Raw genomic sequence first — 15,683 nt, forward strand, 5'->3', positions numbered from 1 at the left:
CTCAAAAATATGCCAAAGAAGGCATTTGTACAAATTACTTATATTTTTAATGCCTGTCTCATGCTTTGTTACTTTCCGTATGCTTGGAAAACTGCAAACATCATGCCCTTCCACAAAGCTGGTAAGGATAAGCTTTTCCCTGCAAGTTATCGCCCTCTAAGTTTACTGCCAACTCTAGCCAAGGTTCTTGAACGCATAATTTATAATAGACTTTTGAAATTTGAAATCACAAATAAAATATTAATTCCAGAGCAGTTCGGATTCAGACAAAATAGAAGCACGGTTCAGCAATTAATTAGATTAGTAAATAAGGTTAGTACTAATTTCAACAAAAATTTGACTACTGTCATGGTTCTCCTTGATCTGGAAAAGGCATTTGATACCGTCTGGCATTGACGCAGGAGTCCCACAAGGTTCTATTCTTGGCCCGCTGTTCTTCCTATACTACATTCATGATATACCAGCGTTGCAAGGAGTATTGCGATCATTATTTGCCGACGACATAGCTTTGTATTCCGCTTCCTGGAGCCCTCACTTAAAAAAGCCCAGAAAATTCTGGGCATCATGTACTGCCTCATGTGCAGAAAGAGTAAATTAAGTATTTAAAATAAATTATTACTTTACAAAATGATTATCAGACGAGTTCTTCTATATGCGGCTCCCGTCTAGAGTAGCGCATCAAACAATACTATCTTAAGGCTACAACGCTTTCAAAATAAATGTTTAAGAATGATCACTAATGCCTCCCTCAGAGACAGGAATATTGATTTGCATAAGATGTTTAACCTTCCTCTTATCTCGGACCATATTTATAGATTAACGAAAAATTTTTATGAAAACCAGATGAGCTTAGAAGAGCTTCAAGAAGCAAAACCTATCAGTAAAGAAGAAATGCCTTTTAAAATGAAATGTAGGATGCCATATCATCTGTTACTTGATAAATAAACAGCCTCAGCGTCGAAGGCTCTCGTTAACTAGTCTTATAATTATTGTTAAACTAGGATAAGGCCAAAACTTAATTAATGGGCTTTTTGAATACATTTTTACCCAAACTCAAATATTACTATAAGCTACATGAATTTTGGCAGTAAATATTAATTTTAAATTTACGATAACGAATGGATAGGGTTAAAGTTTCTTGTAGAGAAATAGGTACCTACAGTATTGAAGACTATTGTACATATTAGCATTAGCATTATCTTTCTGTACAAAAATATCAAAGAACAAATAAAGATTTTTACAATAAAATTTTTGGTCATTGCGTTGATCGAGTTTTTTCGTGAGCAAAACCTCAGCCACTTCGAACAGCAGGCGACGCCCCTATTCTGCAATTGCTCCAAAAACTAGCTTTATGCTCTTTTAAATAATTGGGTTTTAACAATTTCATTCATTGAGTAGGATTAAAAAAAATTATATTGATCAATTATTATAACAATGGTCAGTTAATTGCTTAAACCATTTATACATTGTCATCAGATTTGTGTAAAATTTGACACCCCCCTCCCCTCGTTTTTGTCCAATGTCTACGTTTTGAAACACTTAGAATAACGCACGATATGAAAAAAGCCAAGAGAAGAAAAAAGTTTCTTTTTGAATGCCCACCAAGATTATAATAACAACTTTTTTAATTTTTTTGAAAAATCAAAATTTCAAATTTTGATAGCATACAAAAATAATGGAAAATTGCATTTTGCGGTTAAATTGTGCAAAATAGGTCATCAATTTTTCAAGTTTTTAATTTTTTCGAACTTTTATTCTAAAACAATTTTATTTACAGATTCTCGGTTTGAAAAAAACTCTTGAATTTTGAACGCATTGAATTTATTTTGACCACCTATTTTTATTACTATTAGTGTTCTTTAAAATTATTCAGTATTATTAATGTCGAAAACATGTATTTGTAAATAATTATCGGCAACTGCTTAGTTCAAATACTTTGTTTTTTAAGCTCTGTCCAGTAATACCAGAAAAAAGGTTTCTCTGAGCCCTTCCAAGTGGGATTTTTTTCAAGGGGGTCATAAATTTCTTCTCAGTTTACCGTTGAAACAAAATTGGTAGACCTTGAAAAAGGCCGAGCGATCCTGGGTCACGCTGCACCTGTGTGCTATTTTTTATTGTGCTATAGAATCATTTTTCAGCTCGCTAAAATGTTTTTAAAAATTGTGACCAAGTAATGTAAAAGTGTCGGGCCGCCGACCGTCGGCACTAGTTTGGGAATTTACCGGGTGGTTTCCATTTCATCGCGGTGTACCTGCTCGTCTTACCCTCTCCACTCGACTTCTCCTCACGTCCCTGACTGAGCGAGATTGCTATGTCGGGCTTTGCCAGCGGGGCGCCCCTTTGTCATAATGAGGCATAAAATGCCATGTATAAAAATGTTATAGTTTTGCAATAAGAAAATTTAAAATATCATATTCGGAATCTGTGTTTTTTTGCGATTCCAACGATATGTAACTTGCAATTAAAATATTGAAATGAGACTAAGTTATGGCAGATATTAGTTTGTTTTGACCCTGACTAGATAGCATTATGGAATTTTCCGTAGAATAGTTGAAAATGCATCAGTTTATTTGGTTGAAAATTCGCCTGTTGACAATTTAATAGAATATAGGGATTTTCACCCAACTGCCTAGAAGAATATTATACTTGAAACCAAATACTTATATTTTCCATGTTATAATCTACTATAATAAGTAAATTCATTTTAATTTTATTCCCTGGAAAGTGAGGTTTAATTTCCTTTTAATAAATTGCCCTTGTGCTAATACACTAGTGTGGCCCTTATTTTTCAAAATCATTTTTTTCACCCCCTAGTTCTGTTCGATTGTCCAAGAATCGACCATCATTTTTAATATTATATAATTAATGTGTATGTCTAAATCTGTATGTGTATAATAAATAACTTATATTGTGTACTGTTTTGTTAAGGATTCGTTTTTCTGGTTTAAAAATTCGAGTACTTGGTTTCAAGTATAATATTCTTCTGGGTAGCTGGATGAAAATCCGTATATTCTATTAAATTGCCAATAGGCGAATTTTCAAACAAATAAAATGATGCATTTTCAACTATTCTACGGAAAATTCCATAATGCTATCTAGTCAGGGTCAAAACAAACTAATATCTGCCATAACTTAGTCTCATTTCAATATTTTAATTGCAAATTACATATCGTTGGAATCGCAAAAAAAAACACAGATTCCGAATGTGATATTTTGAATTTGCTGATTGCAAAACTATAACATTTTTATGCATGGCCTCATTAGGACAAAGGGGCCCCCCGCTGGGAAAGCTCGGCATAGCAATCTCGCTCAGTCAGGGACGTGAGGAGAAGTCGAGTGGAGAGGGTAAAACGAGCAGGTACACCGCGATGAAATGGATATTTAAATAGATATTTAAACTGGATATTGGAAACATAAATCGTAAATTTCATTTTTTGGGATTCGCCGCAATAAAATTAAGCTGTTGACCCTTTTGGTTCCATTTTAGAAATTTTCCCATGGAGTTTATAACTCCAAACCTCAAAGATTACAAAAAATCTGTTATAAAAATGTAATTGTTTCAACTTTATTTGTGTAATATTATTCGTCTTTTTAGTTCAAAAATTATATATATACGAAAATTTCAGTATGATTCCTACGAAAATTATGAATTGTTTTTTATTCTGGAACATTAATTTAAAGAGAATATTGAAGAAGATTTCAAAACATTTCCATGTTAATACTAAAAACAAATTTGGAAGAATAAATAAAAATTGACACAATTATTACTTCAGGAAAAATTCGATTCGGTTAAAAGATATTTAGAAGTTTTTAAGAGATTCAAAACTAATTTAAATAGTTCAACAAAATATATATTTTTGAAGATCTTGAAAATAGAGTTCGAAATTTTTAAATAATTTTTAAACTTTAAGATAATAACATGATTTAATTATAACCGCATTACAATTTAAAGTGAAAAATATTATAAACAACTCCGAGTTTCTAGAATTATTCTAAGATAATATTGTTATAAATAATAAGTTGTTTAAACAATAATGTTTGTTGACATTTTGTAATTATAACCTAATTCGAATTTGAAGTGGAAAATATTAGAAAAAACTTCGAGTTTCTAGCATTATTCTAAGATGATATTGTACTGATTGTGAAATAGAAAAAGAAATGATTAACTCCGAATACATGATTCAATTTGCAAATGCAACGTATCGATAGGTTAGTTATTGCTCATTGGAATGCCAATGGCATTATTAAAAAGCAGAGAGATGAGGTACTTCCTCGAAAATTTCAAAATCGAAGTCATTTTAATTAACGAAACCAAGCTCAAAGATCAATTTAATTAGAATACTCCCAGTTTTACAAAAATACGGAAAGATAGGAACGGTCCAGATGCATGAGGGGGAGTAACCATTCTTATTAAACAAAACATAAATTTTACACAATTAGATTTGGATACTAAAACAATTGAAACTGTAGGAATGAAACTTCACAAGAATTTAACAGTAATATCGGGATACTCATCTAGACAAAATATAAGTAAAGTTGACCTTGATAAAATCTTTCACAATAATAATCAAATTATTGAAATAAGCGACTTCAATGCTATACATAATTATTGGAACTGTGCCAGAAATAATAAAAACGGTAAAACCATTTTTGACTATTCAAATAATAAATTCTTAAAAATTATAGCTCCTGACAATCCTACCCTCTGCCCATATATGCAAAATACAAGACCAAGTACAGTGGATATTGGAATATTAAAAAACAGACACGTACAAACTGCAATAGACACACTAGACGAACTTGATTCAGCCCATCTTCCACTTTTAATAACCTTATACAACACTCCTTGCAAACGCGAATACAGACATTTTCTTAACTATAAAAAAGCTAACTGAGCAAATTTAGAGATTACATCAATATTAACACAACAATTACATAAGACATAAAAGACGCAAGCGCTGTAAATGATGCTGTAAATAACTTAACCACTGTTACAGACAGAGCCATTAAAAATTCAATACAGACTGTTAATTTTGAAAAGAAATCAGAGCCACTGCCAAACAATGTTAAAATATTAATTCACGAAAGAAACCATATACGAAAACTTTACCAAAGAACAAAAATTGATCACTTCAGAAAAATTAAAAATAGCTTAAGTAATGTAGTGAACAGGGAAACTAAAAAATTTAGAATACTTGCTGGAATAACAAACTTCAAAATCTAAAAATTAAAGATAACAGCTTCTGGAAAACAGCTAAATATTTTACAAAACCTAGTATGAATATAATCCCCAAGCTACACGGGCCGCACAGCTTAGTCTTCAGTAATTTAGAAAAAGCGAATGTTTTGGCACAAAAATTCGAGAAAGTACATCATCTTACTAAAGATATGGGAAGCAAAAGAATAAATAAAAAAGTTACCAAAGCTTACAAAGAAATCAAGAGATCGAAAATAAATGTAAATACTATTAACTTGACTTCTACAGAAATGAAAAAAGCAATAAAAAAACAAATTCTACAAAAGCCCCTGGACCAGACGTATTCAGAACATTATTCTTAAAAATGTACCGTGTAAAGGGATTGTACAAATCACTTATATTTTTAACTCATGCTTCAAAATCTTATATTTTCCAAAGAGCTCGAAAAAAGCTAATGTTCTTGCTTTCCCAAAAAAGACAAGGATAAGCTTCATCCGCAAAATTATAGACCTATAAATCTTTTACCCACTTCGGGAAAAATATTCGAAATTATAATTTTAAATAGAATCAAACAACATGAAACAACAAATAAACTATTATTACCAGAACACTTCGGCTTTAGAAAAAAGCACATCACAGTGCAACAATTAGCTCAAATAACTAATCATATCTCCACACAATTCAATTTAAATAAACATACAGCAGCAATGTGCTGAATATCGAAAAAGCATTTGACACCGTCTCGCACAAGGGCTTAATATATAAACTTCATAGACTGAGAATACCATTGTATATCATTAAAATAATTCTTAGCTATCTATGAAATAGAAAATTTAGTGTAGTACATAATAATGTAAGTTCCGAACAACAAAATATTATAGCAGACGTACCACAAGGATCGATTTTAGGACCAATACTATTCATCTATTACATTAACGATATTACAAAAAATAAAGACTGATCTAGCTATCTTCGCCGACGACACAGCCATATACGCTTCCTCCTGGAAAAAACATATAGCGGTTAAGTATCTGCAACATCTTGACAAATTAATTAAGTACTACCGTAGGTGGAACATTGAAATTAATGTAAATAAAACAGAATTTGTTATTTTTAGTATAAAACGAAAAGAAATAAGAGAGGATGAACTTGTCATTAACATAAATGATATACCGATACAGCAGCAATTAACAACGAAATACCTAGGAATAACACTAGATCACAAATTCTCACATAGACAACACATGAAGGAAGCTTGCGCAAAAGACTACCAAATGATACATCTTCTATATAGTTTACTGAATAGAAAAAGTGCGCTTAGTATTAAGAACAAACTTATTCTATGTAAGACTTGTAAAACCAGTATCATTATACGCAGTACCTGCATGAGGTTATAATTAAGTTAATAAAAGTAATTTTTTGAACAATTTATCATTTACAATAATATCCTCTTAGAATAATGCTAGAAAGTCTTTGTTGGAAATCTTCAATATTCTCTCAAGATAAAATTTTCTTCCAATTTATCAGAATTCATTAAAGATCAAAAATTAAATTTAGAGTCACCTAACCCTTTAAATAATTACGACACATTTGTTGTAGGAGTGGACAAGGCAATTTCCGCGGCTTGTCCCCCCTCTAAGCCAGCTCTCACTCGGGGTGCTAGCAATGACTTTTGCAAACAAAAAAATAAACATTTTGTCCCAGCACCTTGGTGGGACAAAACTTGCGACCAGGCTGTTTCTTAACGAAAGAAAGCCATCGCAGAATTTAGAAGTAAATCCGATTACCCACATTACGTTAATTTAAAAAGAATCATTTTTCATTTATTTCGTCCGCCATATCGGATCCGCCATTTTGAATTTTTCAATTTTGACTTCGGATTCGTTTTCAGAGTCCCCGAAAACCCAAGATTACCGAGTTTCACTTTTTTAGTCCCCATAAACTGCTCATGATTACATTTATTCTGTGTGTCATATGTGATACGCTGTGCTTTAAAGGGTTAAATTTTGAACGCGTTTTTCTCGAAACAATATTTTTTAAGCTGGCGGCCACGATTTCAGCTAATCTACTGGACCGATTTATCTCAAACTTGGAGGAAACTTTGATAAGGTGTTTCGGTATCGTATGACCCTCGATCATAATTTTTCATTAACATTTCACAATTTTTTAAAACAATTTATGTTGCAAAAAACGGTCAATAACACAAACACTTCTACCATTAATTTATTTTTCAAATATTCTTCAATAATTGAGGTTCAACCGATACCCACGCATGTGCTTTTTGAGAATCTTTTTGGATTTTGTGTTTCAGATAAGCTGCAGTGGAGTTATCGTGGCCGCCGAATGAAAATCGATTTTTTTCGGGCTGGCTTCTCTCCGCGACAAGTCATAAAAAAATTTCATTTAATTTTTTTACATTTAAAAATATGTACCATAATATTTTGAGAATCCCACTTTAATGTAATAAAGTCTACTACCAAAAAATAATTGTTGAAAAAGGGTCTTTATTTGTGTACTAACCCCTTAATGGATTACAAGTTATCTATTTTTTACTATTTTATATTAGCGACGGCACAAAATACATTATTCTCAAACTAATTTCGTTGACTTAAAAAATTGTACAAACTCTTTATCTTTTACTTGAAGTCTTCGCTCATGACACTTACTTCATTTCAAATGAGCTTCACTCTCGCGCGGTCTCTTATCCAATATGGTTGGCACCAGTAGAGTGGCTTCCTATTGGTTAACTTTTATTTAGTTGCGCCTAACAAAACCGTGTATTCTTAGATTTTGTTAGTAACCACAGACGACGTCAGTTGAGTAATTCAGTGTTATTGTTTAGAAGATTCCGCAATCTTTGCTAATTTAACACAACACTTCCTTGCGATAAAATTACAGTCAAACAAAGAATAATTTACGATTTAACGGTAGTCTAAAGTCAACACGCACTAAATCATAAATGAGTGTAGCGGCGAATGGAACATAAAGGTGAGTTTGATTTGAACTACATACCTATATTTAAGCACTACACGTGCGGTGCGACTACTTAACTAGTATCGGCAGAGGAACCACATACAGCGTGTCCGTATGTCCGTAATGTCTTCACTTTGCTTTATGTCCCTAGTTCAATCGATTCAAATGTGACAAAAATGATCGAATCGCATTGGCGAATAGGTTAATTTTACTACGCCCTCTATCGATATTGCTATTTACTACAGAAAAATCAAACCTGCTGCATCAATGAATGCGGATTTGACAAAGACTAGATTCAAACAAATATTTTTCTATGCAATTCAATCTGTCTTCGGGTATTGGGTAATTATTTACCTATCACAGGTCGGACCAAACCGATAATTAACCTGTGGTCGATATTATAAATTGTACATTGAAAAATCAAGCAAAAAAAAATAAATTTCAAAGTTAACGAGTATTCATTATTTGATCTGCACAGAATAGAACTTCAATATGAAGCGAAATAGACCTAGTGGATTCCAGCAAAGAAAAATCAAGAAATCAAAAGAACTTCTGCTCGAGTTAATACCTGTATCTATTTTGAAGTGTGTAGCACCTTCGGCTTCAGTATCTAATACAACACCGAAAAGTGTTGAAAGTGACCTTCTTGATGAAACAGATGATGTAGAAAGACAGTGTCAAAATGCATTGGATGAACGGACGCTGGGAAGAGAGCCTGATACACAAGATGAAAGACAAGGTGGAGAAGATCAACATCAAGAAAAATATAACCAAGAAAAAGGACGGAATAGCGACAATGAAGAAGAATCAGAGCAAATTGGATATGATGAAAAACAGCTGCATGATGATGACAAAACAAAAGCATCTTATTTAACTCGTTTCGATGTTGCTACTTAGCCAACAACAATGCTTGATGCTTTGAGACTTGAAATTGTTAATACGGGAAGTGAACCCTATCAAAATAGAGATGGCCCATTTTCAGATACTGTCCAAAGATCTGGGGATAAAATAAAAGGAAAGAACCGACATTTCAATTCAGAATGGTTCTATAAAGCGTTACCAAATGGAGAAAAAGTACTTAGAAAATGGATGGTATACTCTCCAACAAAAAACAGTTTATACTGTTTTTGCTGCAAATTGTTTATGCCTCATGACGCAAAACATCAAAGCTTTGCCAACGGGTTTAATTCATGGTGGAAATTAAATCCTAAAGTGTCTGAACACGAGAATTCTGAAAACCATCTCTCCTGTATTGAAAAATGGAAAATATTGGAAAATTGATTGAGGCTGCAAAAAACCTTCGACCATGAACACCAAATGGTCTTTGAACATGAAATAAAGAAGTGCCGTGATATTTTGAGTCGACTTTTAGATGTTATTCTTTTCCTGACACGCCAAAATCTCCCTCTTAGAGGGTATAAAGAGGGGTTTCATCAGAAAATAGAGGGAATTTCTTAGAATTAGTTAATCTATTGCCGAAATATGACCCAGTTCTAAAAGAACATATGCTAATAATTGAACATGCTATCGCCTGTACAAAACGAAAACGGGTAGATTCTTATTTGTCCAAAGACATTCAAAATGAGTTTAGCAGCCTTTTGGGGCAAGAGGTGAAAAAAAAACATTCTGAACGACATGAAAGAAGCTAAATATTTCGGAATTATTTTCGAAAAATCATTTCTAGGCTTCTTTTCTATAGCTGGAAAGACTGCAGTCGAACTTACTGAAACTATCCTTACGCAGCTGGAGAGTGATAACTTGGACATACAGCTATGTCGGGCTCAAGGATATGATAATGCTGCAAAAATGGCAGGAGTTCATGGTAGTGTACAAGCAAAAATCAAAGAACGTGATCCTAAGGCGTTGTTTATGCTTTGTGCTAATCATTCACTAAATCTGTGTGGATTTCACTCTTTTGAAAGCGTTGATTCAAGTGTAACTTTTTTCGGAACAGTAGAAAGAGTTTGCACGTTCTTTTCATCATCCACACATCGATGGGAAATTCTAATGATCAGTGTGGGCGTATCAGTCAAAAGACTAGTGGACACAAGATGGAGTGCTCATGACGACGCTGTTAAACCACTGAAGAATAATTTTGAGAAACTTGTATTAACACTGGAACAGATGTGCGATCCCAGCCGCAGCAAAGAAAACGTCGACACAAGAGAGGCAGCATCCACACTCTTACCAGCCTTGTGTGACTTCATTTTTTTTTGCTACCTTTCTTTTTGGTGTGAAGTCCTAGAAGAAGTTAACCAGACACAAAAGTATATACGAACACCTGGTCTATCGCTGGAAAAGTGTGTGATAAAAATCAAAGCCCTAAAAACTTTTCTTCAAAGCGAACGTATTCAAATAGTGGAAAGAGCTATTGCATACGCAACTAAAAAGTGTGAGGACTTGAATATTTCGATTGAGAGAAAAGGAAGGAGGAGATTTCGAAAACGTATGCCAGGAGAAGTGGCCCAAGATGCTGGACTAACGTTGCCAGGAGAGCTGCAGAGAGCTATGTTAGAATATCTCGATAGATTTTACGAAGAATTAGACTATCGTTACAGGGCAATGGATGACATTCTCGTAACATTTGGTGTTATTAAGCCTCAAACTCTGCTTACGTCAACAGAAGAAGAACTTCGTGGTATAGTTCCAAATCTGACAAAAATCTATGATGAATTTTTTGCAGAGGATATTATTTTGGAGATTTTACGACTGAGGCGCCACTTGGAAGCCGCCAGCATTTCTTCCCAAGAAGCGGTCCGGTGGACTACCTTGGAGCTCCTGAGATTCATTGCAAAATGGGGCTATTCTGAGTCGGTTCCGAGTCTAGCGCTGTGTCAAAGATTTTTCTAAACTATTTGTGTTTCGGTGGCTTCGCGTGAGAGAAGCTTTTTAAAATTAAAGTTGATCAAATCTTACTTAAGATCCACAATGAACCAAGCGCGACTAACCAATCTTTCCATTTTGTCCATTGAAAAGGACAGGAAAATAAATTATGATAATGTGATCGATTATTTTAGCCAAATAAAGTCACGTTAGCACGTTTAGTATTGGTTGTTTTATGTTGGGGGGTGCTCAATAGAAAACCGCCCCGGGTGCCAACCCATGCTACGCCGCCACCGCATGTGTGTTCCAACATCGAGAGATGCTTAATCCTTCGATAAACCGTACGGCGACACACAATTCTGCAGACGCTAAGTATCTGTAACAAAAGTGATGTTATACTTACTTTTTTCTTGTAGTCTACGAAGTTCTTTTCCTGGTCCTCCATTTTTTGCTTCAATCTTCTTCATTTCATAGATTTTTTATTACACAGTTCAATCAACGTGGCTAAGCATTTAGGCACTAGGAAAAGGAATGATGGAAGGGGACCGGAACGCACAGACATTGGATTAGGCAGTACATTAGCAAAAAATGTTGGTATTTCTGTCAACCTTGTGGCGCCATCAGCATGGGGGCAGGATAATACAACTGGTGATCTGAGGAGGAGTATGCGCGTAATACAATTTAACATTATCATTAAAAAAGTCATCCTTTTTATTTGAAATATCTACTATCACGGCGTGTCGCAGGTACCAGAAAAAGGAACTGCAAGTAGTGGTACCGTGCGATACGATACAGTCTCGTGATCGGGTCGGGATGGCGTCTGGTTTGTCTCGGGTCGGGATCGTGATTCCGATGCTCGGTTTTCTCTCGGCTCGGCTTTGGCTCGGGATCGTATCGGCTTTTCGATACTCCTTCGCCAGATGTGTGTCTGTGACGTAGCGACTAGCGGTTCACAGTAGGGTGAAATGAAAAACGAGTTTCAAAATGATATATAGAACGCAATAATGCACCGATTTTGGATTAGTTTTTTTTTTTTTTTGGAAATTTAGGACTAAATTTTCTCGAAACAGTTGCGAGTCGATTTGTTATTTTTTTGTTTATTTATTTTTTATCCTAATGCAAATAGTGAAATGTGTTGAATTTTTGTCTTTCATGTTTTATTGCCGCAGAACAAATTGTTTTTATACTTCAGATAACTTTAATTCAATGCAATGCGCTATAAGAAAAAAGAAAAAAATGTTAGCTTGCAAAGGTTATTGTTATTATCGGACTTTAATAACAAATAATCTACATTAATAATATTTTTTGTTAAAGTATATTCCTGGTGTAAAATTGCTTGCTTTTATTGTTTGCATGATACGCAACCATCAAAATTCAGAATTAAATGTTATTAATTACTTCTATAAACAAATGTGCATCACAGAAATTAATAGGCAGCAAACAAAATTTTTTTCGTCTACTCTTATTGTAATGATATCACCGATTATATTTTCTGTAGAAATTATACTATCCATTGATATTTGTTTATTTGATAAGCCAAATATGTGAACAAATTTACCTTTTAGGAGTTTGAAGCAAAATGAAACCGATTTTTCATCTAATTTTATTGCAATTATATAGTCTGAAACAATTTTGTCACGCATTAATAGAGGAGAGTACCCAAATATGAGATACCAACTCTATTTGGCGTGATTGTCGGAATTCTATGTACTGAATTTAAAAGTAATATAGGTCATTTTAAAGGAAATTTAGTTTGTCATAAGGAGCTCAAATAAAAAATTGTATTAAAAATTTTTGTTATGCTGAAAATACATAAAATGTAAAAAAGTGCTTTTCCAAACTCGTCAAAGTATTCTCATAATATGAGATATCCCAGGAAATAGCTAATAAAATGCAAAATAAAGTATTATTTTTAATGAAAAACTTCATTCTATGTTTCCGAAGTATAAATTTACTGCTATTTAGATATATTTAGTTTTTGCAGTAGTCACAAACACTTTTGTAACCAATTTCCCCGAGCAGCCACAGTGTTATAAAAACCACAGTTATCTCATATTATGAGAACCACACCGTGAAACTATGCACTTACTATGCCTGACCTGTACAATGAAAAACGTCAACACGATCAATATTTTCCTACTTAGTTATTCAATCCCCACCACTCCAGGCAAACTTTACTGCTAAATACATATTTAATGAATAATAAATGGGGTTGAAAGAATTCCCTTTCACAAACTCGACTACCATCGATTTCACAAAAAGTTCGCCTATAATCTTTAGAAACCTAATGAAAAATGGACTAAACCACGAAATTACTCTTCATTCAAGGGCTACAAGTTAGTTATAGAACCAACAGAGTGGGTCTCTTAGTTTAGCTGATATCCCGGTTTCTCATATTACGAGAATATCTCATATTTGAGTACTCTCCTCTATTTGTTCATTTTATAAACAAATTATCTAAAAAATGCACATTTTTGGCGTTTTCAAGCAAAAATAAATCGTATTTTCGTCTGACCTTGCTCAAATCATTCACAAATTTAGTGATGCATTAACATTTGTTAATTTTACGAACAAATTGTAGAAACAAATGCACATTTTCAGCGTTTTCAAGCAAAAACAAAACGTTTTTTTCATCTGATCTTGCTCAAATCGTATTCACAAATTTAGTTGTGCATTAACATTTGTTAATTTTATGAACAAATTATATAAACAAATGCACATTTTCGGCGTTTTCAAGCAAAAATAAATCGTTTTTTTATCTGAACATGCTCAAATCATTCACAAATTTAGTTATGCATTTGTTAATTTTACGAACAATTTATATAAACAAATGCACATTTTCGGCGTTTTCCAGCAAAAATAAATCGTTTTTTTATCTGACCTTCTTAAAATCGTATCTAAAAATGTAGTGATGCATTAACATTTGTTAATTTTACGAAGAAATTAAAGAAACAAATGCAGATTTTCGGTGTTTTCAAGCAAAAATAAATCGTTTTTTCATCTGTCCTTACTCAAATCATTCAGAAATTTAGTGATGCATTTGTTAATTTTACGAACAATTTATATAAACAAATGCAAATTTTTGGCATTTTCCAGCAAAAATAAATATTTTTTTATCTGACCTTGTTCAAATCATATCCACAAATTTAGTGATACATTAACATTTGGTAATTTTACGAACAACTCATAGAAACAAGTGTACATTTTCGGTGTTTTCAAGCAAAAATAAAAAAAGATTTTTTCATCTGATCTTGCTCAAATCATATTCAAAAATTTAGATATGCATTAACATTTGTTAATTTTACGAAAAAATTGTATAAACAAAGTTTAAGTACATATTCAGGTTGAGTATATTCATGATTTTATTTTAAATTCGTATTTTGTGTTAAATATTTAAGCATTCTAGTTAAATATTCATAATTTTTGTTCAAAATGCTTCTTTATGCTTGAAAATAAAACTATTTCATTTTTTGTTAACAGCCGATGTTCTTAGTTTAAAATTTAACTATTTTGTTGAAAATTGATCATTTAACTTAAAAATTCGATTATGTATTATTTATTATTATTTATTATTTATTTATTTATTTTTAATTTATTTATTATTATGTATTTATTATTATTATGTATTATTATATATTAAATTAGTTGATAATTCATGTAATTTGTTGAGAAATATTCTTTTTTTGGTAGAAAATTAATCTTTTTAATTTATAATTCATTATTGTAGTTAGAGATTTTTCAGTTTAGTTGAAAAGTGATTATTTAAACTAAAAATTAAACCATTCCATTTTTGGTTGAAATCGATCTTTTTTAATTTAAAATTTAACTATTTCATTTAAAAATCATGTGCTTTGTTGAAAAATAGTATTTTTTGGTGTAAAGCTATTCTTCTTTGAAAGTTCTTTGCAATCAAGATCCCTTCATTTGAAAATTTGTTGTTTCAATAAGAAATAATTTTGTCCCTGGGAATTAAAGTATCATTTGTTGACAGAAATTAAATTTGGTAGAAAACGAAGATAAGAGAACAATAATCAATGAATTATTCTCTCAAAAAAAATTCTTATAAATAATATTAATATTGTTGAGAAAGGTAACTATTTTCTTGAAAACCCGTTTATTTGTAGTAGAAATATCTTTTATAATTGAACATTGAAGTATTCACGTTAAAGAGTTAAAGGTTTCTAGTTACTAATATATCTATTTCAGTTTAAAATTTAACTACATAATTGAATGAAAATTTATTTTTCTGTTTGAAAATTGAAACCATTCTGGTAATGATTTGTGGGTTTGCTTGAGTAATAACATTTCTAACAACATATTAAACTTTTTTATTTTCGAATGAACAAATTTAACAATTACTTTTTAAAATGTTCTTCTTGGTTGAAAATTTATTTTATAATAAAAATTTAATCATTGCATTTGAAGGTTCATCACTTTATTTGAAAAGTAATTTCTTAAATTAAAAATGCAACTTTTTTTTTAAAGTTCGTTCTTTTTAAAGTAGAAAATTAATTTTTTAATTGAAGATGTAACTACTTTATTTCTGGTAGGAAATATATCTTCTTGATTTGAAAATTTACCTTTTTGTCTAAAAAATTCATGTATTTGTTTAAAAATGAGCCTTCTTAAGTTTTTATGTAGAAAATAAAAGTACTTCATTAAATGTTGTACTACTTGGTTAAAATTTCAA

At 32.0% G+C, this 15,683-nt stretch overlaps 1 protein-coding gene across 1 annotated transcript; it reads left to right on the forward strand.

The window, feature by feature from the left end:
* The first annotated feature begins 9,805 nt into the window (after window positions 1-9,805).
* On the forward strand, window positions 9,806-11,020 carry LOC117179501 (52 kDa repressor of the inhibitor of the protein kinase-like). Its single transcript, XM_033371372.1, has one exon. The coding sequence runs from the start codon at window positions 9,806-9,808 to the stop codon at window positions 11,018-11,020; it is 1,215 nt and encodes a 404-aa protein (XP_033227263.1).
* The last annotated feature ends 4,663 nt before the right edge of the window (window positions 11,021-15,683 follow it).

The sequence above is a fragment of the Belonocnema kinseyi genome, chromosome 1, assembly GCF_010883055.1.
Source record: "Belonocnema kinseyi isolate 2016_QV_RU_SX_M_011 chromosome 1, B_treatae_v1, whole genome shotgun sequence".
NCBI lineage: Eukaryota > Metazoa > Arthropoda > Insecta > Hymenoptera > Cynipidae > Belonocnema > Belonocnema kinseyi.